This window comes from Bubalus bubalis, chromosome 17 (assembly GCF_019923935.1).
Source record: "Bubalus bubalis isolate 160015118507 breed Murrah chromosome 17, NDDB_SH_1, whole genome shotgun sequence".
Classification (NCBI taxonomy): domain Eukaryota; kingdom Metazoa; phylum Chordata; class Mammalia; order Artiodactyla; family Bovidae; genus Bubalus; species Bubalus bubalis.
The window spans coordinates 14,768,432-14,795,799 of NC_059173.1; the positions used below are offsets into that span (position 1 = coordinate 14,768,432).

General features: G+C 50.4%; 2 protein-coding genes across 3 annotated transcripts in view; both read right to left on the minus strand.

Moving 5' to 3' along the window:
* The window catches only part of FBXO21 (F-box protein 21), a 45,573-nt gene extending 44,002 nt beyond the window's left edge, over positions 1–1,571 (minus strand). For both annotated transcript variants that reach the window (XM_044930141.2, XM_044930140.2), the window contains exon 1: positions 1,224–1,571. The gene's annotated coding sequence lies outside the window, so the exon portion shown is untranslated. The remainder of the gene's footprint in view (positions 1–1,223) is intronic.
* Positions 1,572–11,979: 10,408 nt separating this feature from the next.
* NOS1 (nitric oxide synthase 1) overlaps positions 11,980–27,368 on the minus strand; it is a 122,958-nt gene continuing 107,569 nt past the window's right edge. The window contains exons 24-32 of the mRNA XM_044930142.2: positions 25,138–25,331; positions 23,261–23,430; positions 21,607–21,817; positions 20,659–20,746; positions 19,019–19,140; positions 17,604–17,752; positions 15,968–16,162; positions 13,505–13,623; positions 11,980–12,524 (exon numbers count right to left, since the gene is read on the minus strand). Coding sequence (XP_044786077.2) covers positions 12,509–12,524; positions 13,505–13,623; positions 15,968–16,162; positions 17,604–17,752; positions 19,019–19,140; positions 20,659–20,746; positions 21,607–21,817; positions 23,261–23,430; positions 25,138–25,331 — 1,264 coding nt within the window. The 3' untranslated portion in view covers positions 11,980–12,508. The remainder of the gene's footprint in view (positions 12,525–13,504; positions 13,624–15,967; positions 16,163–17,603; positions 17,753–19,018; positions 19,141–20,658; positions 20,747–21,606; positions 21,818–23,260; positions 23,431–25,137; positions 25,332–27,368) is intronic.

Here is a 27,368-nt window from a genome sequence, read left to right on the forward strand (position 1 = left end):
CTGCTCTGTCCATGGAATTCTCCAGGCAAGAATACTGGAGAGGGTTGCCATTTTCACTGGGGAAGCCCGAGAGCAAATATATTCCTTATTATAAACCACAACATCACAGGTATCTTACACAGCAAAAGGGACTTTGCAGATGGAATCAAGTTAGGAATCCTGAGATGCAGAGATAATCCCGGACAATCCTGTGGGCTCAGTGTAATCACAAGGGTCCTTATCAGACAGGCAGGTGACTTTCTTGGTGGTCCAGTGGTCAAGACTCTGAAATCCCAATGCAGGAGGCCCTGGGTTCGATCCCTGGTCAGGGAACTAGATCCCACATGCCGCAACTAAGAGTTCACATGCCACAGCTAAAGATCCCACATGCCACAATGAACACCGAAGATCTTGAGTGCTGTAACTAAGAGTCAGCACAGACACATATATATTTACGTGCATGCGTGCTCAGTCGCGTCAGTCGTGTCTGACTCTGCAACCCCATGGATTTCAGCCCACCAGGCTCCTCTATGGGATTCTCCAGACAAGAATACTGGAGTGGGTAGCCATGCCCTCCTCCAGGGGACCTTCCTGACCCAGGGATCAAACCCACGTTTCCTGCATCTCCAGCAATGCAGGCAGATTCTTTACTGCCGAGCCACCTGGGAAGCCTTTTATATATATATAAAGGAGGGGCACAGGAGGGTCAGAGTCAGAGAGGGGGGGATGTGACGATGGATACAGAGGTTGGAGTGATGTTGGGCTGTAAGCCAAGAAATGTGGGCAGCTTTCTAAAAGCTAGAAAACCTAAGGAAATAGATTCTTCCTTAGATCAGTAGCAATTAGAAATTAATATAGATTTAATACAGATTTTACTTTTCTATTGCTGCTGTAACACATGACCACAACTTAGGGTCTTAAAACCATACCAATGTGTGATCTTATTGCCCTGGATGTCAGAGTCTCAAGTGCGTCTTAGGAGTCTTAGGAGTCTTAGGAGACTAAGATCAAGACGCAGCAGAGCTCTGTTCCTTGTGGTGGCTCTGGGTGAAACCCTTTCCGGCTTGTAGAGGCTACTTGAATCCCTTGGCTCATAGCAGCATGGCTCCAACCTCTGCAGCAATAAAGTAGCATGCCAAGGAGATGTTGTGACTGTTTGTTAGGCAGCATTATTGTGGCAATAGATAATGGATACGCAGAAGCAGGTAAAACAGACACACACACACACAATTTCAAAGCAGTACCTCCACTATGCCAAGCGACTGGTACAGGCAGGAAGTATGGCTGGACGGTGGAGGAGGGCTTCCCTGAAGAGGCAGTGTTTGAATCCTGCCCTCAGCAATGGAGGTGGGATCCGCAGAAATGAGAGGGCAGGGTGGGCTCTCTAGGGGAGGGGCATGTCAGAAGCAAAGGCAAGCTAGAAGGGAAATAAAAGCTGTGTTTAGAGCCCCTGGGGGCAAATCAGAAGACTGGATGGTTTGGGTGGAGCAGCGGCCGAAACAAACACAAAAGGCTGCTTGTGGCCAGAGCAGGCACTGAGCGCTGGCCAGAGGGGTTGGTCTTCCCGCCTTGGCCCCTGGTGGTCCCAAATGCCTTTGCGCAAAGGCGAAGCGGGCTGAAAGAGACGGTTCTGGAGGCAGCGTGCGCTTTTCAAGGAAGGCGACGTTATTAGCACCCGCTTGGAGGAACAAGAAACAGGTGTCTCTCCCCACAGATTTTCCCTGAGGCTTTTCTGCTATTAACTATATTTCCATTAGCGATTCTTTTCAAAGCCTTCAAAACAGAACTGATTCAGTTACTCACTGCTTAATGCCACAGATACACCTTGAGTTGGTAGTGTGTCTTAGAGGCTTTCTTGCCTTTAACAGTTAATTTTCCCCAATATATCCTTATGGCACGTGGGACTCATCACCCTTGAAGATCTCAGAATTCCTGGAAACAGTAAATTAGGGAGGAGAGAGTTGGGCTTCCAACATCAACTTCCAACCTCAACTCTGACTTCCAGCCGAGAAAACAAAGATGCCAAGAAGCCGGGAGACCCATCTACCCTTGTCCTCTCACCCTGCCCCTACCCAGGTCTAGTAATCTAAAAGATTTGCATCTTAAAAAAATAATCACTTTACTAATTTACTGTTTACTCTGGTTTTAATCTTCTGCTATTTGATTAACTTAATCTTATTTTCATTCAGAGGTTATTGCTCAAGTGGTTTCCTTCCACTGATGTGGGTTAAACTCTGTATTGATTGTAAACATGTTCCCTGTTTTTTGCCTCCTCAGAGGTTTTGCAAAGGGTACAATGAAAAACAGAAGAAGTACATTTTTTTTGCTATTCAACTGACTGCGAAGCCCATATTCTCTATTGATCTGCTGTAACTCAAAATTCCTTTTTTTCCTTCCCCCACTTGTTTCCCGCCCCCTTCTCCTTTTGATTTGTGGTTGGGAAGGTTCTGTTTCAGTGTAAACTTGGATTTTTCACCTGGTTGCCAGGCAACAGAAGCCACCCCAGCCGGGAGGCACATAAATGTTAAATTGTCCCCAGCCACCTCTTGAGGCTGGGCCTGTCAAAACTCCAGTGTGTGTACGGGTCACATGGAGGAACTGGGTAAAAATGCGGCGGTGTCAAACCTAAATCCCCAGCGAGCACTAGTGAGCAGGTGTGGGGAGAGGGCAAGGATTTGGCTTTTAAAACCAGTGGCCCCTGTGATGGCAGGTGGTCTGGGAAATCCAGCACCTAAGTGTCAAATGGCAAACAGCAACAAGATGAGGCTGTTTTGAGTTTCAATAAGGAAAAGGGACTGGGACTTCCCTGGTGGTCCAGTGGTTAGGAATCCTCCTGACAATGCAGGAGACACAAGTTCAATCCCTGTTCCAGGAAGATCCCACATGCCATGGAGCAACTAAGCCCGTGTGCCACAACTTCTGAGCCTGTGCTCTGGAGCCCCTGAGCCACAACTACTGAAGCCCATGTGCCCTAGAGCCCCGTGCTCTGCAACAAGAGAAGCCTCCACAATGAGAAGCCCGCACACCACAGATAGAGAGTAGCCCCTGCTCGCTGAAAATAGAGAAAGCCCACACACAGCAATGAAGACGTAGCACAGCAACAAATAAATAAATACATATAGAAAAGCAATGAGAAAGTTGGAAGGAACCAGAGCTAGTTTACTCATCTATAGGACTATTCTATTCTGTCCTATTCTATTCCATTCCATGCCATTATGTTCTGTGTGTTTTGTATATATCAACTCATTTAATCCTACCGCAAGGCAATGAAGTCAAAATCATCACAACCTATTTTACAGTGAAGAAATGAAGGCACAGAGAGAGGTTAGGCAACTTATCCAAAGTTGCACAGCTCAGAAGTGGAGGAGCCGGCATTTGAACTGTGAGAGTCTCTTAGCAGCAGCACTGTGTCAACTGGGGTAAAAAAAAAAAAAAAGGCACAACCTAAAAGATTGCCAGGAGAAATATCAATAGCCTCAGATATACAGATGACACCACCCTTATGGCAGAAAGTGAAGAAGAACTAAAGAGCCTCTTGATGAAACTGAAAGAGGAGAGTGAAAAAGTTGGCTTAAAGCTCAACATTCAGAAAACTAAGATCATGGCATCCGGTCCCATCATTTCATGGCAAATAGATGGGGAAACAGTGGAAACAGTGGCTGACTTTATTTTTTTGGGCTCCAAAATCACTGCAGATGGTGATTGCAGCCATGAAATTAAAAGACGCTTACTCCTTGGAAGGATAGTTATGACCAACCTAGATAGTATATTAAAAAGCAGAGATGTTACTTTGCCAACAAAGGTCCATCTAGTCAAGGCTATGGTTTTTCCAGTGGTCATGTATAGATGTGAGAGTTGGACTGTGAAGAAAGCTGAGTGCTGAAGAATTGATGCTTTTGAACTGTGGTGTTGGAGAAGACTCTTGAGAGTCCCTTGGACAGCAAGGAGATCCAACCAGTCCATCCTAAAGGAGATCAGTCCTGGGTATTCATTGGAAGGACTGATGCTGAAGCTGAAACTCCAATACTTTGGCCATCTGAAGCGAAGAGCTGACTCATTTGAAAAGACCCTGATGCTGGGAAAGATTGAAGACAGGAGGAGAAGGGGACGACAGAGGATGAGATGGTTGGATGGCATCACCAACTCAATGGACATGAGTTTGGGTAGGCTCCTGGAGTTGGTGATGGACAGGGAGGCCTGGCATGCTGCAGTTCATGGGGTCGCAAAGAGTTGGACCCTTGAGCAACTGAACTGAACTGAATTGAAGCATTAAGAATTATGTTTTATGTGGGACCTTGTTGAGAACACTAGCCTGGGAAAGGCAACATCTCAGATTGGTCTGAGGAAGTGTTTCAGAGAAGAAAGGGGGAAGCTGGGGTATGTAGGCATTTTTGCTGAAGACAAATGGACATGAAGTGGAACATCAAAAGATTACTGCTAGCCACATCCATGCACAAAACCAAGCCCTCTGAAGTTAACGATTTTAGTGCTGTTCTATGCATGGGAAGATGTAAGAGTCTAGGTGCACTGAAATTATTCCTTGAATATGTATCTTTTAGCAGCAGCAACTATCTCGGGCCAGCATCCTGGTTTTCTCCATCCTGACTCCCCATCTGGGTACACTGAGGGGGAGGGGCGGGTTGTCCAGTTGTTTATACAAGAATGGCAGGAACAGTCTTTGTTTACTGAAATGGCTGCTACTGCTGCTAAAATACATCAATCGTGTCTGACTCTGTGCGACCCCATAGACGGCAGGCCACCAGGCTCTCGTCCCTGGGATTCTCCAGAACACTGGAGTGGGTTGCCATTTCCTTCTCCAATGCATGAAAGTGAAAAGTGAAAGTGAAGTTGCTCAGTTATGTCTGATTCCTTGCCACCCCATGGACTGCAGCCTACCAGGCTCCTCCGTCCATGGGATTTTCCAGGCAAGAGTACTGGAGTGGGGTGCCATTGCCTTCTCCACTGAAATGGCAGGCAGCATTTTTTTTTTTTTGGTCTGAAACCAGGTGGTGGTTGAAAATGCAGATTCTCAAGCCAGATGGTCTGGGCTCCAACTCCATTTCTAATACTTACTGGCTGTGTTGACTGGTTAAGCTGCTTTCGCCTTGAAAGTGAAAGTGTTACTCAGTCGTGTCCAACTCTTTGTGAATCCACGGACTGCAGCCACCAGGCTTCTCTCTCCATGGAGTTCTCCAGGCAAGAATACTGGAGTGGGTAGCCATGCCCTTCTCCAGGGGATTCTTCCTGACCCAGCGTTTGAACCTGGGCCTCTGGGTTCAATTGCAGGCAGGTTCTTTACCATGTGAGCCACCAGGAAAGCCCCAAGCTCTTGCCTTAGTTTCTCAAGTTTTAAAGTGTGGAGAGCAACGGTAACATGTCAGAGTATTCTTGTAAAGACTGGAATTTGATAACTGTTAGCCATTATTTTAGTTCATTTCTGAAGGGCAGTATGGATCGAGTGCTGACTTTCTGTTTCCTTGCTTATCAGCATCTCCTGTTTGAACTTGGCCCTGAGGCTCAGGGATGGGGCAGAAGAGTCAGGAACAGTGTTAAAGGTATCTTTGCTGTTGGATAAATAACTTTGTAATTTAAAAGGTTGAGTATCTAATAGCTTATGCTTTTTGACTGGGAAATAGGTGTGAAGGTCAAACTGGCCACAGCATCTAAGTGGCCATGTCCAAAAGGGCTTGATAAAGGCCACCGTTCACTTGATCCTTTCATAGTAGCCACTCTGTCAGGGTATTTGAGGTTGCTTCTTTTCATCTGTCCTTTAAATGCCTTTTTTTTTTTTTAATGTGGACCAATTTTAAAGTCTTTACTGAATCTGTTACAATATTGTTTTTATCTTTTGTTTTTTTGGCCAAAAGGCATGTAGAATCTTAGCTCCCAGACCAGGGATCGAACCCACATCCCCTGCATTGGAAGGCAAAGTCTCAACCACTGGACCACTGGGGACGTCCCCTTTTATTGCTTTGCAAGTCTCTTCCTTTTGGAATCGAGTCTGAAGTCAGCTGGGAATTAGGTTCAGGGCCTCAGGCTCGTTTGTACAGGAGAGAAGGCTGAGGGAGAAGGCGGTACTCTCCCTTTGGGGTCCTTTCTAGGGATGCAGCCGTGATAGGGGCAAAGATGTCAGGAGGAGGGTGGACAGGACACTGAGAATTGCCCTCCAGATATGTGTCAGGAGTCCGCAGCTCTTCCTCTGGACCCTGAGAACGCCCTCATGCCCTTGGAAGATGGCTTCAGCTGCAGAGCACCAGGGCTCCTTGTCCTACATTGGGGACAGCCCTGCAAGTCCATCTTCAGAATTCCCGGCAGGGTTGGCCGAAGTTTCTGATGAGACAACGTGGCAGCTCAGGTTCCCTCCCGGCCCCATCCCCACCCATCAGCCTCCTGCCACCTCTATCTCAGACTGGGCTTCCTGGGGGCACCCGGCCAGCCGCACGCAGTGGGCAACAGGCGTGAGAAACTCTAGGCCAGTCAAACAAAAGACCACAGCCAGCCGAGTTGAGTCCACTTTTTTTAATATTTTGACCATGATGCAAACAGGCATAAATAGACTTTTGTTGAATTTCATCAAATTAGAAGAATGATACAGAAGAAGAGCATGCGGCGAGCACAGCCTGGACAACCTCGCAGAGCGCGTTCTGGGAAGGTGCTGGAGCGCACGGGACACTTGGCGGCGTTAGCAGCATCGAGAGCTCAGAGGTAGGGGGAGGTCCGAGTTTTCTGACGGTGCAGTGTGGTGAGAGGCGACGACACCTGCTTGGCCCACCTCCCTAGCTCCCCAGACCCGGAACAGAAACCCACCACCTGCCCAGCGACACAGGGCGACCCCCACCCACAAACCCGTCCGGCGCCGCCTGGAAAACCACTGCTGAGCCCGGAGTGGGTCTTACAATCACAACGACAACTCGACAGCAAGGACAGAAGGGTGGAGGCGGGGAGGGGGTGGGCACGGGAGGGCACTGGGCCTCCGTGAGTCTTCGTGAACTGGATGCCAAGGGCACAGCATCTTACTGAATCGGGGCTGTCATCTTTCTGTCCTGGGAGGGAGTTGGTGAAACCGTACTTTTCCATTTCCTCTTGAAATCCTTTGAGTCTCTGTTGGGCAGCAGATAATGGAAGGAAAACCAGTGGGCTGAGAAATGCCTCGCTTATTCCAGAAGATGGATGGTAAGAAGGCCTGGGGCAGCCGGTAGAGAGTCTGTTGTCCCCAGGGTTCATCTGGCAAGGTCTGAAGACAGAGTTGGTTGTCACAACTTTCAGGGGGGTCGGGTGGGTGGGTGGAGGCCAGGGATGCTGGCCAACATCCTACAAAGCCCTGGGCAGCCCCCTACCCAAAGTTGAAACATGTATAATATCATATATGAAATGAGTCGCCAGTCCAGGTTCGATGCACCATACTGGATGCTTGGGGCTGGTGCACTGGGACGACCCAGAGGGATGGTATGGGGAGGGAGGAGGGTTCAGGATGGGGAACACGTGTATACCTGTGGCGGATTCATGTTGATATATGGCAAAACCAATACAATATTGTAAAGTTAAAAAATAAAAAAATTAAAAAGAAAAAGAATTCTCCAGCCCCGAATGCCAACGGTACTGAGGTTGACGGACTCTGGACTAGAGCCTCCAAGCATCTCCTAGGAGCCAAGTCTGGGCACTTTGATGTCCTGGAGCCAATTTCTAGAAGACTTTGGAAAGCTGTATCTTTGGGCAGATTTGTTCCCGCCTGCCAGGGCCACCTGCTTAAGAACAGTTTCTGCTTGGGACCAGACACACATGCCCTGCTTGCTCAGATATTCTAGGAAATAGCGAATTCAGAAACATGCTGAGGTGTGTTTACTCCCAATCACCTCCCATGCACACGACTCAGACAGTATTAATAGAGAACAGACCCCTCCTCCCCCTGCAAACAGTTCCTGCTTTCCTGGCGTAAGAGTTTACCTGAGTCCTTGCACCTGAGACACATCAGTGTGTTTGTGCCGTCAGGCAGAGACTGGCAGGTGGACCAAGGTCCGGGAGGGTGTGGGAGAAAAAGGAAAGGCTAGGCTGCATTAGTCCCCCAAGGCTTCAGGTTTGTGGGGACCGTCTCTGTTGAGTCGCTAGGGAGGGGGTCAGGGTTGCTTTCGCAGCCTCTCAGATTCTTTATCCTCCATCCCTGCTTTTGGCCTTTCATTCTTGAGTCGAATGGCACACTTAGATGCAGGAGAGGGCTGGGAGAAGACAGGGAATGTGGGCAGGTCCCAAGGGAAGCCCAGATTAATATTTCTTTTTCCTTGTCTCTGGCAGGCGGTCTCAGATTAACGTGCCTATTCAGACAGCAGGCTTCGAGGGTAAGGCGGGCACAGCACCATGCTGGATATTGGTGGCAGGGGCAATGGAAATATACAAGGAAACATGGCCAGCCTAAGATCTTAAGTCCACGCTTTTCCAAATGGCATGAATTAAAAGGGACCAGAGCCATGGTGGTGAGGAGTCCAGACATCGGCTTGCCGATAATCATTCTGGCACCGTGATCTGGGTCAGAGAATCTTGCTTGTGGCAAACCTGACTTAGGGCAAAACCTGACCTCCTTTTGGAAGCCCCAAGCAGGTGGCTGCAAAGAGTGTGTTTGGCAAGAAATTCCTGTGTTCTCGGGCCGATGTCTGGTGGCCTGGGGTCAGTTCTCTTTCTGCCCATCTAGGTGTGGACCTTGGAGGATCCACCCTGTTGACTTGGGGTAGGGGGAACCTGGCTCTGTCACCTCTGAAAACTCAGTTCTCCTTGGAGCCTGTTTTTTCCTCCTGAGACCTGTTTCTCAGCCTAGAGGCAAGCCTCTTGACTCTGCCTTTGTTCTCTTTGTCCACAACAGGTCAGAGTCCAGGTCCTGGTAATTCAACCCCTGGAATGTCTTTATCGCTATAATCTGCCCCTTCCCTCATTCAAGTCTTGGGTTTCTGCAATAACTAGCCAATAGTTCAACAGGTCAGCAGTCTATGCTCTATGCTGTAGCCAGAACATTTTTTTCCAAGCGTAACTCCCATCAGCTCATCTTCCTCTTAAAAAAGAAACACTCCTAAGGACTCCGTGTTGCCTACCAAATAAAGACCAAATCCCTTGACAAAATTCCATCTGTTCCCTGCCTGTCTCTGCTGCATACCTCCATCTTCCTCAGCCTCCCAAAGCCGGGCTATGTCAGAAGCCAGACCTGATCCATCCTGCCTGCTCTCCATCCACGCTTCCCCCCCACTCCCCTGATCTCCTACATCCTGGCAATCTCGTTTCCCCAAACCTACTGGGGGAATCCTGGCGATCGCTCAAACCCCAGACCTGAACACTGATTCTAAGACCTGTGTCTCTGCATCACAGATCCCAACCTTCTGTAAGAGAGGAACTGTGGTTTGCTCTGTACAGTTGACTGTGCCTTCTGGATACTGGAGAGGTAAGACATGACACTGATTAAGTGAAACAAAATTCTATTGCTTATCATGGGCCAGGTATGGTAACTGGGGCATTTTCTGGACATTATCGCATCTAGTCCACTTTGTGATAAAGGGGGATATGTAGACTCAGAAAGATTAGGTCACCAGCTCAGGGCTGTCCGCAGAAATGATGGCAGAGTTACTGTTTGGACTCAGGACTGCTTTTAAAACTCCACTTCGGTGGGTCTGAAGCATTGCCCCAAAGCAAAGACACCTGACTGTTTCACTCCATAGAAGCCAAGGGGAAGCCTGTGTCCTCTTTGGGAGGTTAATGACTTCTGCTTCTTTTGCAGCACAACCATAGGAATAGGATTCACAGTGACAACCAGAGAGCATGACTGTTCCACTTTCCTGTGGCAGGGGATTTCGTGTCCCTCCAGGCCAAACTCACTTTTGTTAAATCGAGTTGGAGCTACTTCTGGCCAGCTCGAGAGGGAGGGGGAAATAATAGTCCTGCAACTAGGGTGAACCTCTCCCCTGCCAAATCAGATGCCCAGTCAACCCCATTTTTGCTCACTAATGGTTAATACCAAAATTTGCAGGCTACTGGGACTGAACTACACAGCACCACAAGAGGGCACTGTTTAGCTACTGTGGATCAGAGCTGAGCCTGAAATCAGGGTTCCACTCCTGGCCTCTTGATGGGCTCATTACAGCGAGGCTTTGGGTATCAGAGAATTCTGTCAAATGAGAGACACACATCAGACTAATCTCCTGTCCTCTAGACAGCAGTTATGAATCAGCTTGTGTTGAGGGTTGAAAGGTACTTACTTAAAAACCAAACCAAACAATCGTTCCTGGGAAGAAAGATAAATCCTGGTGATATGATTATTTCTTTAGGCTAACTGATAAAACAAGATGCTATTTCCCTCGCCCTGCCTGCTACTAGATGACCAGGGCTATATGAGGAAGGTGCCTGGCATGGAAATACGTGCTCTTAAGTATTTATCTGGCGATGGAAAATCATTTGTGCATAAAACTTGATTTGGAAAGGGGAGCGCTGGTTCATTTCTCTGTGATGGCGGTCAGACACAGCAGTTCAGTCCCCCAGAAGCTAGTGACATCTTAGGAGCTATCTCCAAAGGGCTCAAACGGCTAGAAAGAAAGCTGCTGGGAGGAGAGCTACTAGCCAGGATCGTGTTTGCAGGAAAGAAAGGGTTTAGAATGGGCTTCCCTCCAGGTCAGAGAGGGTCAGCCGAGCACGCTGAGCCCTTGGTCTCTGTACCATGGAAGCCTGAGCAGGAGAAAATAGGATTAAAGGCAGGCAGGGTAATCAGAACTGGCATGAAGTCGAACTCCGAGCGCCAGGGATATGACACCAGCAGGGGCTGCCGGGAAGGGTGGAAAAAGGGAGACAGAGTTTACCCTTTGTCTTTAAGGGCACCTCCTGGGGACACCTCTGGCATCCCAGATCTAAGGCCCTTCCAGAGAGGGCCAGGGCTCTCTCCCTTTGGCAGAGAAGAAAGAAAGAAACGCTCATGTGCTATATAGAAGGAAAAGGGCTAGCTTTCTGTAGGACAAGACAAAATGAAAAAAGACGGAAGTTCCAAACTGGCTGACTGTTTGCCTTTCAACCTTGGGGAAGGGGTTCTTGGGAGCATCAGCTGTCTCTAGGCACTGCCTACCATTGACTTTTAGCACGTAAGTGTAGAAAGGGACCTTTCCATCCCATTTCCTCGGAGAAGGTGAATTCAGCAGGTTGTCTGCCTGGGAGAAATGGTACCCACCCTGATGCCTGCCAATGACTTTGCTGCCTGTTTTTTTTATCTGAGTTGAGAATCATTTGTCAAGATGATCTTATCAGGTTAAAGAATGGGGGGAATCTCTTTTAGAAGACCAAAAGCATGAAGGCAGAGCCTCCCCACCCTGGCTATAGAGGAAGCCATGAGATAACTCGTGACAGATTCCCTCTCCAACCTGATCTGCCTTCACTGGCTTCCATTACTTTATCCCCAGGGGTGAAACAGCAAGCCCCACGTGGGAGAATTAAAAAAATATACATATAAGTGATATTCTTCCTTGATATTGTTTCCAGTTTTCACAACACTTTTTAGCTTCATAACATTACGATTAGGGGAAATTAAGCAACAAGTAATGTTTCCAAAGTTACCCAGAGGCAAAGACAGGAAGACCCTTCTTTCCAGCTCATTCCCTTGGATGATGTTACTTTGGGTCTTGGGTGAGAGTGCCCGAGAGGGCCAATTAAGTCATCCTGGCTGGGTTCATTTCTGGGGTTTGGGAAGTGGGTTTGCCCAATCCATCAGATGGGTTAATCTCCCAACAAGAGCTCCGCTAACTGGTGCCACTACCTAAATGCATCTAATGCCCCCTTTCACTAGGGATTTCCCCCTTGGTCATCAAACCCCACCTCCATGCCCTGACCCTTTATAACCAGGATAATTAGGATGTGTCCACGTGTTCAGGTATGCTAGCACAGACCCTTAATTATGGATGTGTGAGGCTCCAATACGGGTTGGGGCGTATTTCTTGGCACCGAGGGTCTGGAGGCGACATGCTTACACAGGCAAGAGGACAGAGGGAGACCCAGGCCCATCACACGTGCGCACGCACACACACACACACACACGCACGACCGGAACGTCATCATAAAAAAGGATCGGGTGGGATTCGAATGGCTGAGGGACTAGCTCAAAAAACTCTTCTGTCTGGTCCCTGCAGCCTCTCCAGGGCAAACCCCAGAAAACACCCTAACCCGAGCCCTGGCCACGTTCCAGTGGTTTCGTGCACCCGTGATTTGCCCTTGTCGGAAAGACAGAGAGAAGGGGGTGGGTGGGGAGACAGTTTTGTAAGAGCCACTGCGGATTATAAACGCATTGCACTGCAGCACGAAAACTCAAGGAGAAAACCCAAGTGGGCCGGGAAACCACTGAGAGGTGAGAACCGGGGAGAGGAGGACCAGGACACGGCGACGGGACGAGAGGCAGAGCGGGGGCCACGTGGGGGTGCCGAAGGGCAGGTTCAGCAGTGTCCGTGCTCACAAAAACAGCCACCCTGGCCGAGTGCAATGGGTCAGCCACCCTGCCATCCGTCTGGGCAAGAGGGTCCAGTTAGGAGCTGAAAACCCTGTAGGAGGAGAAGTGGGGAGGGAGTTAGTGCCAGAGGAGCAAGGCTGCTCTGTTTCCTTAAAGAGACTCAGAGAAAAGCTCCTGAGTTCTGGACTTCGTCTCTTCCACTTCCTCGGCAGCCCCAGTGACTGGGACAGGCCCTGGCACCTGGGTGGGACTCATCTTGAGTGAATGAATCAATGAACAGATGAAGGAGCCTGGCTCAGCCACACAATAAGCCAGGATGAGCTGTGATCTTCAAGGCAATAATGTCAGCTTGCGAGACACCAAAGTATGTTTTCAAGACTGCCGTGTTGTCATAAGGGGGAAGACAATGAGGAAGCTTATGAAATGGAGTGTGTGTGCCCTAGCCTCCTGAAAACAAGGCAACTTAATTCCCACCTAATTTGAAGGGCGCTTGGTGGTGGTTTTGAGGCAGACAATGCAGGGAGTGAGCTTACAATCAGGGGTGACGTGTCATGGCATTAATGTAAGGCTTAAAGAGTTATGCTCAATCCCGGTTGTCTGGTACCTCAGACCATTTCCAGCAATTTCTAGAGGACAAATGGAATCATCAAAATAATAGCGATTGAAATTTGCATCCATGAGAATGCCAGCAGCATCTGAGGGGTGAGGGAGGTGGTATAAACCCTAGGAGCAGCGAATAGGAACACATCTTGCAGTGGCGAGAGCCATCATTCAACTTGGGGGTGCCCTGGTGGAAGCTGACATCCACAGCCATGGTTCCCACACTTGAGGGGAACTCAGAATGCCCTGCAGGGGTCATAAAAACACCAACTGCTCGGTGCCCTGACCCCAGAGATTCAGATTCAGCAGGGCTGGGGCAGCCTGGGAATTTGGATTTGTAACACATTCCCAGGAGATGCCGATGCTGCTGGTCTGGGCCCCCAGCGTGGGAAAGCCATGGTCAACAGAGTCAGACATCTCTGTCTGTCAGGGCTCTGCCCACCCCTCACCCCTGGGAAGGAGCTGGCTTACTCATCGGTGTCTTTCTTGCTCTCCTCAATGAAGGCAATGGATTCAGATCTAAGGCGGTTGGTCACTTCATACGTGCGCAGGGTGACCCCGAAAATATCCTCATGGTAGCGGTTGTCATCCTAGGCAACAGAAACAAGCAGGGATCAGATTCCAAATGCCAGCCGAGGGGGTGGAGAAGGGTGGACACATGGACATCCTGGAACGGAACATCCGTGGAGAAGATGGTTCCTGAAGATACCGGGCACAGGGAGTTCCCTGGCGGCTCAGCGGTTAGGATTCAGTGCTTCCTTGGAGGGGCCTGGGTTCATCCCTGGTCAGAGAACTAAGGTTTTGCAAGCCCTGCACCATGGCCAAAGAAAGAGAAAAGAAATGAGATGTAAATCAGGGCCCCTGGAGACCCCTCTGGTCTCCGAGACCATGTTTTAGCAAGAGCCTCTGCCCTGTAGGGCATGGGGTCTCTTTAAGCCCAGTTGGCAACAAACACTTTTGTTCCCACCCAGAGAGAGTGCTGCTGCTTTGTGGGTGCTAAGGACGGAAGAGCCGAGGGGCTCCAGGGGAAACCTCAGCTCATTTCCCCATTTCCTCCCTCCTCCTTGTTCCTGCCAGTTCAGATCTGGGGCACGGCTGGGTTTAGTGTGAAACGTCACCGTCAGTAGAGACCAGCAGAGATGGAAGAAAGGCCAAAGCACCCGCTTAGCACTCAGGGAACACCACGGTTGCCAAAGTGGAGACTTCTCCTGACATAGTTTATCTGATGATGAGTATCTTAGCTCAGCTTTGCCCAGAAACAAACAAACAAAAAAGAAAGGTCGAGAAACACCATGAGTGAGGATGAGCTTGGGGCTTCCAAGGGTTTGTGGAGCCACTGGAGCTCCTTCGGCAGAACCGAGGGATGGGCATTAAGGAGACCCCGTAGGGTGGTATCACTGAGAATTTAACAAGGGGGTAAGGTGCCCCCCCCCACCCCTCGCTGAGGAAAGGCGGTGTTTGGGGAATACGCATTGAGCAGAGTTTCTGGCATCCATAGTCCCAAAGGTTTTGAAGAAACTTTCCCATCTGTAGAGTGGCTTCATTTTAAGTTGGAGTGGTTTTTCGACCTTCTTCTGCAGAAGCTATGAAAATGTGTCCCAAGGACTTATAGCAAAGAGACAGAGTGGTAGGGGACTCTGCCTCTATCCAGGGTGCTCTGGCATTTCTACTGGAAAGCTGTTGTCATTGTTTTAACCTAGGAGAAGGCAATGGCACCCCACTCCAGTACTCTTGCCTGGAAAATCCCATGGATGGAGGAGCCTGGAATGCTGCAGTCCATGGGGTCGCTGAGGGTCGGACATGACTGAGTGACTTCACTTTCACTTTTCACTTTCATGCATTGGAGAAGGAAATGGCAACCCACTCCAGTGTTCTTGCCTGGAGAATCCCAGGGACGGGGGAGCCTGGTGGGCTGCCATCTATGGGGTCGCACAGAGTTGGACACGACTGAAGCGACTTAGCAGCAGCAGCAGCAGCAGCAGCAGTAGGGGTTTAGTATCAAAATTAGAGCACAGGCTTCTTCTGTGAAAATGTTTGATTGCTGCTCATTTAGGAAAGCAGGGAGAAGAATGGGGTCACATTTGGAGCTTTGTGGAGGCCTGGGACTTAGTTTATTCTATTTGGGGCAGTTGACCACAGACTTGGGACTTTGCTTCCTGGGCTGCTACTGGCCTTTTTGCAAATTAGGAAAAGACACCCCTCCTTCTGGGAGGAACACAGTTCCATGCCAAGGCGTGCTTCTTGGGAGGCCAGGCCTGGTGGTGACTTTCATCCCCTGCTGCTGCTGCTGCTGCTGCTAAGTCGCTTCAGTCGTGTCCGACTCTGTGTGACCCCATGGACTGCAGCCCACCAGGCTCCTCTGTCCTTGGGATTCTCCAGGCAAGAACAATGGAGTGGGTTGCCATTTCCTTCTCCAATGCATGAAAGTGAAAAGTGAAAGTGAAGTCGCTCAGTCGTGTCTGACTCTTAGCGACCCCATGGACTGCAGCCTACCAGGCTCCTCCGTCCATGGGATTTTCCAGGCAAGAGTACTGGAGTGGGGAGCCATTGCCTTTTCCTTTCATCCCCTACTTGCCCCCTTTGGACAAACCCTTTTGTGCAGTGGCCAACCTACACAACTGCCCAGGGCAGTCCTGCAGCTTGGTACTGGGGACAGGGTTAGGATCGTTTCTGTCTAACTACTAGTGGCCCACCCGCTTTGTCATTTTCATACATCACAGCTCCCCATTCTATTTAATATACACACTGCATGCCCAGCTATCTTTCCTTCTCTACTATGGTTTGGGATCACCTGTGTCCTCTACCCCCAGTCATAAATGGGAAGATGGGAGCAGCGATGTCATCATGGGTCCCCTGAGTCACTGAGACAGGTAAGACAAGGAAGAGGAGACAGGATGCCAGAAAAGAGCTCCCAGGAGCCAGCCCATCACTCACCCTCAGCCTGCTGATGAACACGCCAGCGTCCTCCACCGAGAGCTTGCCCTTCTGCGTCATGATGCGCTGGATGGCTTTGAGGACATCGGCTGCCATGGTGACATCCCCGCACACGTAGATGTGGCCCCCTTGCTCCTTCAGGGCTCGATACACGGGTTCTGCCAGCTGCTCTTGTAGGATGTCTTGCACGTACTTCTGCAGGGTGTTGGGGGTGGGGTGGGGAGTGGGGCGACTGGTGAGGAGGAGCCAGGCTGTGGAGCTCACCCCTCTCCCCCACCACCCTGGGAACAGAGCCTGACCCAGGCGCTTGGGGGCAGGTCTGTGTTTTGTGCAGAGATGCAGGGGACTGGGAAGAGTGAAGCAGGGGAAGAGGGACCATCCATCTGAGAGAGTGATGAGCTGCGCCTCTGCTGCAGCTCGCCTCTGCTGAGGACCCTGGAGGGAGCCATGCCGCCCATGCCCAGAGCTGTCCGCCGGAGGCATAAGAGTAGGGTGTTCTCTGCCAGCTCCTCTCTCCCATGGCCAGTGGTCACCCCGGGGCTGTTTACACCCGTGCACCTCTAGGTGTGGGGCTGGTACTGCAGGCATCCTATGCCCAGGTGCTGGAGAAGCCCCAGACAGACAGCAGGAGATGGGGGAGGGGCTCGCAGGTGACATCCGAGCAAAGCCAGCTGCTGCAGGAATTGCTGGGATAAATGGTGGGCTAAGGGAATATCGGGTGGGCACAAGGGGTGTCCAGTGCAGCTTCTAGAGAATTTTCTGGGTTGTTCAGGAAGCTTCCCCAAGGCGAGCCTGGTGTTCAGCTGGTACTTTTAGGCACGACCGTGCCAGCTGCTGAGACACTGATGAACTCTCATGCCAGGTGTCCAGTAGCTGCTGCCGGGACCCTCTGGGTACCCCCTTCCCCGGCTGTCCTGGGTCCTTTCCTGGGACGCCCCTGGGGGTCCAGTTGAAGTTCCCTAAGATCCAGCAGGGATGTGCCCCTGTCTTGTAGCCCGTGTCCACTCTGATTTGGAGTGCCTCTTATGGGCTGTTTAATTTTTTATTGGGGGGGGGGTGCTGTTTAACTTTAAAAAAATTCGTATTTAATTATTTTAAAAGTTTATTTTTTGGCCCTGAGGCATGTGGGATCTTAGTTCCCTGACCAGGGATTGAACCTGTGTCCCCTGCATTGGAAGCATGGAGTCTTAACCACTGGACCGCCAGGGAAGTCCCTTTTAATTCATTTTGTAAATATTTTCATTGTGATAAAATACACATAATGTAAAATGCAGGTGTGTTTTAAAGTGTGCAGCCCGACGCAGTGGGATTGAGCACATTCGTGGTATTGAACCACCACCCAAGCTTTCCCTCTGCCCCAGAAGGATACCCTGTACCCATAAGTGTCACTCCCCATTCCCCACTTCCCACAGCCCCTGGGAACCACAAATCTGCCTCTGTCTCTATGGATCTGGATGTTCTGGATATTTCATGTAAGTGGCATGACAGAGTATGGACTGTTAAATATTTTAGGTCGCATGTTTCTGCTCCATGCTTCCTGAAGTTCAGAGCAATGTCACGGAGGAGAGTTCAGAAGGGGTGAGGGTGTTCGAGAGCAGGGTGTGCGTGCACACGTGTGTGACGGGCTGGGGCTTACCTTTGGTTTGTCTGGCTCCCGGGAGTAGGCCGTGTACAGTTCTCTGAAGACCCCCTTGCTCTTGGCCTGCAGGGTCTCCTCCCTGTAGATGTGGTCTATCTTGGACTGCCGGCACCCGAAGACCAGGACCATGGGGCAGGGGCTCATTCCTGGGGGCGGGGAAACCTGTCACCGACAGCTCTGATGCCCGATGTGGGGGCGCCGGGGCGCTGGGAACCTTAGCACGTGTGACAGGGGCAGAGGCGTGCAGACCCTGGGGCAGGGAGTGTGTGTTCTGTCTCTCTCACACACACATGCACACACTGAGGGAGGTAGGTGATGTGTGTTCAGGCTTCAGCAGACCTCTTTTCTCTGGGTCTCAATCGTTCCTCTGCCCCTCCCCCACACTGGTAGCACCAAACCCCCGGACTTGGAAGCTAGACTGCCTGGGTTCAAATCCCAGCTCTGTGTGATGCCAAGGGACGAACTTTCTATGTCTCCGTGTTGCCATGTGAAAAATGGAAGTAATAACAGCATCCAACCTCATAGGGTTATTTTAAGAAGTAAATATACATTAGACACCTGCCCAGTACATAGTGAAGTCCCTTGGTATCCCAGGGGGTCACTTCCAGGACCCACCCCGATACCAAAATCCACTGATGCTCAAGTGCTATAGTTGGTCCCCTGAACCCGCTGGTCCTCTGTATCTGTGGTTCCAAATCCACGGGCTCTCAGCTGGCCTCGGATGGTATATATGGATTTAACGAAAAAAATTTTCATGAAAGTTCACCCACGCAATTCCCATGTCTGTCAAGGGTCAACTGTACTTTGTGAATGTATGTTTGCTATTCCACTAGAATGACAATTCCACTGGGGCAAGAGTGTGTGTGTGTTTCCAGTTGTTTCTGTCTTGTTCATTGCTACGCCTCCAGCACCTACAATAGTGTTTGGCATCCATGAGATGCTCAGTAAATCTCCGTTTAATGCATGTCAGAACTGTGTTTTTTTTTTTTTTTCTCCTCTCTCCTCCCAAAACTGATGTGTTGTGTTTCTCGCACAGCAAACCCTGCACTTCAAAACCCGCCTTTGCAACCATCCCAGAAACACACATCCATTGGATAAGGCTTAATGCACACCCCTTCTAGGACTGCGTACATTTTAAGATGGGGGTCCTAGCTTAACAGTCCAAGAAATGTCTTCTGGGGATGGGCTTTCAGACCTTGCAACAAGTTGTGTGGATGACTTGTTTGGATGGGTCCCTTGAGTTGCACCATAAACTTCACCTGTGGGTCTGGTTGCTACAGTATTCCCCGTCCCTCCCCAGGCAGTGATGCAAAGAAGACAGAACAGTGTCATGCCTCCTGGCTGCTGGGATACAGGCAGCCCTCCCAGGATCCAGGGGGAGGAAATCATGTGCTTGCTGGACCACAACCCACCTTTGTGTTGGATATCAAATTGCCGCTGCTGCCAGAAGCTCCGGAAGGGGGCGATGCCAGTGCCTGGGCCAACCAGGATACAGGGCACTTGGGGATTTTGGGGTAGGTGGAAGCTGGGCGCTCTGGACAAGGAAGGGAGAGTCAGGAGTCTGGCTGAGTTCAAATCTGATCAAGAACTGTTGGATCTCTGCTGTATACAGCAACAGAGATCCAACAGTTCTTGATCAGATTTGAGCTCAGCAACAGCACTGTGAAACAATTATCCTCCAATAAAAAAATTTAAAAATAAAGAAAAGGAAAAACCCTGTTGGATCTTAGGTAAACGAGATGGCTGTCCTGGGTAGAACTACAATGGGACTTAAAGCTCTTCAGCTGGGGTCAGGTGGCCCTTTTCATGGTTGGAAGGTCCCATAAATTTGGAGAATTTCCCCAAACAGGAAATCCTCAGGGTCTGCCTATCGCTCCACTTTCTAATTATCCCCATTGCTGAGCTAAGCCACAAAGGGAATGGGATGGATCAAATACAGGGCTTCCCTACCTCAGCCCTCCTGACATTGGGGGCTGCATAGTTCCCTGTATACAGTCCCACGACCAAGAGATGGGGGCTGTCCTGTGCACTGTAGGATACGGACTAGTGCCCAGGCCTCTATCTATTAGAAGCCAGGAGAACCCTCCAGCTGTGATAGTCAAAAATATCTCCAGACTTTGCCAAGGGCTCCTGGGGGGCAAAATCACCCTTGGCTGAGAACCACTGAATTAACCATCTATGAGATTTTCCAAATCTGGGAGCTGCAAATGTCAGCGTACAAAAGAATCACATGGAGATGTTCAAAGAGGGTGGATTGCTGGCAATGCAGTAAGTCTAGGCTCAGGACTCAGCATTTTTGAAGCACCCCAGGGGATTCTGGTGCTGGTGCTATGTGGACCATACCATGACCACTCTACCCTTCACAGCTGAGAAAAATGACTGTCCAAGTCCACGGTTTAGGTAGGGAAGTTATCAGTTGACAAAGCAGGTAAGTACAGAGGGCCTAAGCTCAGGCATATCAATGATTTTTTCATTTTTATGTTTTTAAGGCTATATTCTTCTTATTTGATTGACTGATTGTGGTAGGAACACTTAACGTGAAACTGATCCTTGTAACGTGTTTTTAAGTGTACAATACAGTACTGTTACCTGAGGGCAGAAATATCCTTTAAAACTGAGTTTGGAAGGGGAAGGTGGTTGACAGGGAGGGCGGTTAAATCTTCCTGGTCTCTAAGAAACTGGGAACACATCGGGCGGCCAGCAGGCTTCGGATAGAAATTTCATTGGCCTGAAAATTCCATTAAGGCTGAAACTGCCTTTGCCTGGTTGTCTGCGGTGGCCCCAGCTAGCACAGGACAAGCACTTGATAAATATCTGTTGCACTGACCTGAATTTGACTAGAGGACTTGCCTAGTTCCTGCTAGGTTGCTCTGCCCCCATGAGCCTGTTGCCTAACAGCTGGGAGTGATGCTGAATGTTGATCTCAGTCCTGCCTGACTCAACCACCTCTCTAGAACCCTTCCGGATGGTCCACCGACCCCACCCACCCCATCTCAGGACCTCAGGATGCAGATTTGGGATGGCTGCTTCTCTCTCTTCGTTTGCTACTCACCCTCTCACGAAACAGGGCACCACTTCGTCAGCCTGGATCCGGTTGAGCCAGGAGGAGCACACGCCGTGGTGAATTGGTCCTTCTCCATCTAACAGGATAATCGAGGTGATCTGGCTCATCTACTGTCCCTCACGCTGCCCCATCCCTGGCCTCCCAATCCTTCAGCACAGAAGGCTCACAGACCCGATGCCAAGTTTCTGCCTTAGGGGTCCCTGTCTGGATCCCTTGCTCTGATGACGAAAAGGAAATGGTAAAGCTGGGGTGGGCCCGTGGCTGTGAAACCATTGGGTAGGGGCGGGCTGGATTCTAATCCTGTCTACTGCAAGGGCCTTGGTCCATGTGCTCTCTGTGGCCTGCCAGGACCCTGATCTCAGCACTCTCTCAGGCACCACATACTTTTTTTCCTTTGGCTGTGCCTTGTGGCTTACAGGAGCTTAGTTCCCCGACCAGGGATTGAACCCAGGCCCCAGCAGTGAAAGCCTACAGTCCCAACCATCCGCCAGGGAATTCCCAGACACCATGCATTTTCACCTCTTTACCAAGGATGGAAAACACAGGCACAGAGGTCAGGGTATCTGGCTTCCCTACAACCAGCTGGGTGTCATAGAGCACAGAGCTCCCCTCTCCGAGGGAAGAGAGGGTGGTGGTTTTTTCTAGCTGCTGCCTTGGGGGTAAAAAGGGAGGAAGGGAGTAAAGGGCGTCTTGGGCTTTGGGAGCAGAGGTTTCCAAAGGCACAGCTCATTTCTTTCCTAATTCTGCACAGAGCTGGCTTTGCCTAAGGGGGCAGTTTGCTGCACTGTTTCTTCTCGCAGTTTTCCTGACCTTGGAGAGGGATGGGTCTCCTCCCCGGGGTTTGGGTCTTGGCAGAGGTTTAGGCAGGTGTTCAGGGGCCCCTGGAAGCAGGGTGGGAAATGCAGAGCCGGGGGCTCTCCCAGCGCCTCTGCCCACCTCGGGTGCGGTAGGAGACGATGGCCACGGTGAGATGCACCTCGTCGGGGTACATGTCCGGGGAGGAGCTGATGGAATAGTAGCGAGGCTGCAGCAGGGACAGCTGGGTCAGGAGCAGGGTGGAGGGCATCTGGATGGACGGGAACTCCTCCAGCACTTCCACGATAGTGGGGTTCTTGCCCCATTTCCATTCCTCGTACTCCTGCAGACCCTGAACCACAGACAGAGACAGAAGGGAACTTGCAGCCAGACCCTGGAGCGAACTTTCAAGGCAGGCTCGCTCGCGAAGGTTCAGGGAAGAAGGGAAATTAAAAAGTAGTCATAGTTAACTCTTACACAGGAATTATCCTGTGCCAAGTTTTCACTGTTGCAAGGATATTATGAAATAAGCCTGATTGTCACCCCTATTTTATTGATGGGGAAACTGAGGGATATAGAGATCACTCAACTATGAGGTGGTGGAAAACTTTAGCCCACAAACCACCTGCTCATATGGTCCGTGAACTAAGAGTTGTTTTTATACGTTTTAATGGCTGGAGGTAGAGAATCAAACAAACAATACTATCATCTGATGTGAAGAACTGAATCACTGGAAAAGACCCTGATGCTGGGAAAGATTGAGGGCAGGAGGAGAAGGGGACGGCAGAGGACAAGATGGTTGGGTGGCATCATTGACTCAATGGATATGAGTTTGAGCAAGCTCTGGGAGACAGTGAAGGACATGGAAGCCTGGCATGCTGCAGTCTGTGGGGTCACAAAGAGTTGAACACGACTAAGAGACTGAACAACAAGAAGGGTTCCAAAGGAAGGAGAAAAAAGCGTTAGCTATTTCTACTGCCGTCAGAGAACTTGGAGATTCAATGGGATAGCTCTTTTTTTCTGTTAGACCTTTGTTAGAAGGAGGGGAGATGGCCAGGTTTAGCCTTGCCTAGAGAATCCCAGGGACAGGGAGCCTGGTGGGCTGCCGTCTATGGGGTCACACAGAGTCAGACACGACTGAAGCGACTTAGCAGCAGCCGCCAAAATGGATTAGCTAATATGCTAAGTCGCTTCAGTCGTGTCCGACTCTGTGCGACCCCATAGATGGCAGCCTACCAGGCTTCCCTGCCCCTGGGATTCTCTAGGCAAGAACACTGGAGTGGGTTGCCTTTTCCTTCTCCAATGCATGAAAGTGAAAAGTGAAAGTGAAGTCGCTCAGTCGTGTCCGACTCCTAGCGACCCCATGGACTGCAGCCCAACAGGCTCCTCCATCCATGGGATTTGCCAGGCAAGAGTACTGGAGTGGGTTGCCATTGCCTTCTCTGTTAGCTAATATGGTGACCTGCAAACTAGACCGTGGCAGCCTTCACTCAAGGCTGCCATCTGCTGAAAAACTGCTGCAATAACCATACAGAGAAGAAGTGAAGTTGCTTAGTCATGTCCGACCCTTTGCGACCCCATGAACTGTGGCCTTCCAGTCTCCTCTGTCCATGGGATTTTCCAGGCAAGAATCCTGGAGTGGGTTGCCATTTCCTTCTCCAAGGGATCTTTCTAACCCAGGGATCGAACCCAGGTCTCTTGCATTGCAAGCAGACTCCTTACCAGCTGAGCCATGAGGGAACCATAAAATTCTCCAAGGAGCAGGTGGAGGGATTGAATGAGGCCAGGGACCCACCTTGCTGAGGACCAGCAGACGCTGCTTCTCCTTCTCACTGGTGGCCAGGGAGGCAAACTGCTGCAGCTGCAGCGGCGTCGGAGGCGTGGTGATGTCCAGGTAGTACTTGAAGGCCTGGAAGATGGTGCAGGGCGGCAGGCGATGCTCATCGGTCCAGTTACTGATAACCCCTGCAGAGGCACAACAGAGCTGAGAGATGGGGAGGGGAGGGGCAGTGTGCGCTCTGAGGGTTTGGGTCCAAGTCACGGAAGCCAGACCTGCTCCTGGAGCAGAGGATGGGGCCCAAAGAACCGACTGCCCCTGAGCCAACTGACCCCTTGGCTGGCCACCTCCATCCCACATCTAAAGCCAGGTTTCCTGGGGACCCTGTGATTGCCTCCTGTATACAAGGAGCATGTCCAAAATCAGCTGAGCAAGCTAGTGCCAGAATTTAAGAGTAAATATTAAAGTAGCATGAGACCGTCCCTTGATATTCTGAGCAATGAGCCACCAACTGAGCACAAACTATGAGTCCATTTTTCCCTCTGTCTGTCTTCTCATGGTGTCAGCCTTTCACTTCTCTGAGTGGGATTCTAGCATTTAAAATTCAAAAATGCCAAACACTTGCCTAGCCCTCTCTATGAACCATGTCATTTCCTCAGCACTTTCTATTAGAAACTCTCTTAATCCTTGCCACAATCCTAGGTGGTGGGTGCTATTATTATCTCCATTTTGCAGTTGAGAAAAGGGAAGCACAGAGAGGTTAAGGCATTTGCCCATGGTCACCAGGTGGCACTAGAGGAGATGCAGGAGATGTGGGTTCCATCTCTGGTTTGGGAAGACCCCCTAGAGAAGGGAATGGCAACCCGTCCCACAGTATTCTTGCCTGGAGAATCCCATGGACAGAGGAGGGTGATGGGCTACAGTCTCTAGGGTCACAGCGAGTCAGACACGACCGAGAGACTGAGCTCAACAGCAACAACGCTGCTCAAATCCATAAAGTCAGGCAGTACTGCTCCAGACCATGTTTGAACTACCGCCTCTGTGTACTTTAATCCAATAGAGGTCCTAAACACAAGCCTCTACTTCATCAGGCGCTCAACTCAAGATATAAAGTACTGTTCCAGTATGGAGGAAGAACTGGCTGGGCTGGATTTCATAAGAGAAGGAGTGTCTCTCCTAAGGGTACCAGCAGGGTTTCGACTACGTATGTTCTCACACTCTGCGCTGACTTTATGTCCTGCCTCCCTTGTAGAGGAGATGCGTCACTGTATCCTGGGCTACCACGTGTGGCCACCGCAGTTCCTTAAGTCCTGAGCTCACTCATAGCTACTGAGATGAAGCATCAGACCCATTTGCCTTGCAAAGTTCTTTAATAGGAATGTCAAGGGTGGCCCCCAAACAGGTTGGGACTTGATCTAATGATATCAGAAATCGGGTTCAATTCCAGTGGGCCACCGAGCTTCATTTAGTGCTTTTGGATTCTAAGAGAAGGCAGGAGTGGACTTTAGCTGCTACTCCCTCGGTGGGCGGTGAGGCTGGGGTGATGAAGGAAGTCAGACAAGTAGCCTTTGCTAAGACCGGTGTCTAGCCGATGAAGGAAGGTAAGGCTCTTTCCCTCAAGGGTGAACCATCAGTGTCCTGGCTTAAATGGACACTTGCCCAGCTAGTTGGGTCAAGGCTGTTCAGCCATGAGGAAGGGGAGCCTTCGGTCTCATACGCTGGGGGTGACAGAGACCCACTCTCCTGCCTGGACTGGCAACTGGGCAGAAGAAAGGATTTCCTCTTCCCTGGACACCCGCTGGGGAAGCGAAGGCCCAGACAGCCTCTGGAACTCCTCGGAGAAGGAAAGGGCCCTTGGGAGTGGCTGGGTGGGGTACCAGCTTGGCCGTAGTTACCCAAAGCCGTGTTCCGCTCCTCCAGCAGCTCCACCTTCACCAGCTGGTTGGCAGGGGGGGCATCCTCCAGCCGCTCGATCAGGGCATTCACCAGGTCCTCGTGGTTGCCAGGGAAGACGCCCAGGTGGTCCCCGGGCTGGTACTGCAGGTCCTGACTCCCATTGGTGTGGAGACGCACGAAGATGGTCGATCGACTGGAGGCAAGGGTGGGGGAACAACAGGGTGAGTGTCGCCAGCTTGTGCCTCTTTTCTTTGCCCCTTTGTCTGTCTTTGTGGCTACATCTCCCCTCCTTCCATTCTCCTTGGGGGCTCAGGCCAATCAGACTTCCACCCTCATCAATTCCACAGGGCGGGTTTCAGCAAGGTCACTCATGAGATCCTCTTTGCAAACCCAACAGCCAGCTCCCAGCGCTCACTGTGGTCATCAGAGCAGTACTGGACGTGGCTTCTCCTTCTTCCTTCTCAATCCCCTTCTCTTGATCTCCCCAGGCTCTCCTGGTCTCTTCCCTGGCTGCTCTTCCTCAGTCCCCTTTGTTGGTTCCTTCTCATCTCCCCTAACTCTGGACGTTGGAGCACCCCGAGATTCAGTCCCCAGATCTCTTTGCTTTTCTGACTTCCTGTCCCTGCTTTCCTTTTTTCCATAGCACTTACCAACCTCCACAGAATGGAGAGTTCACTCCATTCTATGGCATGTGGTCTGTCTCTCTGCCTGCCCCTTCCCCATCCCCACCCCGAGGACAATAGAGGGGACTAGGAATCTGTCTAAACTCTAGAGGGCGAGGAACTTGTCTGTTTTCTCCACTGCTCTATTCTAGCACTTAGGACAGTGCATGACACACAGTAGATACTCAAGAAATATTTATCGATTGAAGGAAGCTCAGATCCTCAGGGTTAACCAGCTGCTGGAATAGGGTCTATTTCTGATACCAGATTTCCACCAGGAACCACTAAACCCCACAGGAGCCGCGGCAGTGATGTCCCCATTCTGCAAAATTCCACCTCTCCTGGGAATCCCAAGCTCCACCTCCTTTTACAACTGGGGTCCTCACCTTGTCCTGGAAAAGGGGAAAGGGCTTGACCTTAAGCTCAGGTTCTTACTATCCCCAGTCCACTGACAGTATAAAGTTTATAGAACAAAGGAGAAAACCCAGAGGGAAACTTGTTTAGGCCTGCCGAGTCATGCCCTTTCCTTCGATAGCTGGATTTCAAGTGCAGGAGATCTATGAATGAATCCTTAGAATAGGATTATTCTGGTTCTTTTAAAGTTTTAGTACCAATACACTGCATTTTTATGCCTGAAAACTTTGGGATTGATGACTACACTTGGGTAAATCAAATCTTTTTGTATTCTTGGAGTTAAATTCGCATTTTCAGATCCGCTTTTTCTTCCGTGCCAACTGGTTTTCAGTTGATAGAGACACTTGATATTCAACATGAAGTTTATATATTCTCCATGGTATGTAAATCAGCACTTGAATAGACCAATGGGACTCGCTATTTGAAGGAGTTTTTGGCACAACCAAAAGTTCTTTTGTGCTGCAAATAGCCACCATTATTAAAAATAGTTGTGCTGGCATCTCTGCTTTTTTGGGTGTATTTTCTTGAAGCATGACACCCCTGTCCTTAGTAGGGTGGGGAACTCGGTGACTGAGCTTGTGAATGATGGTGGTGGGGGTCTGGGCTCCCACTCTCCTTCCCCGGGCAGATTTTGCCCCCCGTGGAGCACTGATTTTATCTATTAAATGGGCTTGCGTGAATGACTCTGCTCTGAGCTCATGCCAATCTATTGGTTCCTGGAGAGCGAGACCTGCCAGCTCCAGGAAGGAAACGAGCAGAGGCCGACAGCCAGCAGGGGGCGCTGTGGGGTTGCGAATTTGGGAGCCTCCAGGGCCAACCACGGGAAGCCTTTGAAAGGCCCGCAAATCAATTCCCACTTTCTCCCTGATCATCACGAGTTGTTGTTGTTTTTTTTTTTTTTTTTCAGAAGTATATTTGCCTCCGTTCCTATGGCCGGTACAAAATAGAAACGTGGAGGCCCCAAACTTGCTGAGCTGGCTCATGCTCACAGCCTTTTCCCCTAAGTCCTCTTGAACGCAGTTGAGGGTGGTCAGGCAGAGAAGGGCCAGGGATAAGAATGGAGCTGGCCTGTGGGCCACGAGGTGGGGGCAGGCTCTGCTGGGAGTTGGACCCCGGACACTGCATGCCTCTGACTGGAGAACCCAGAGCTGAAT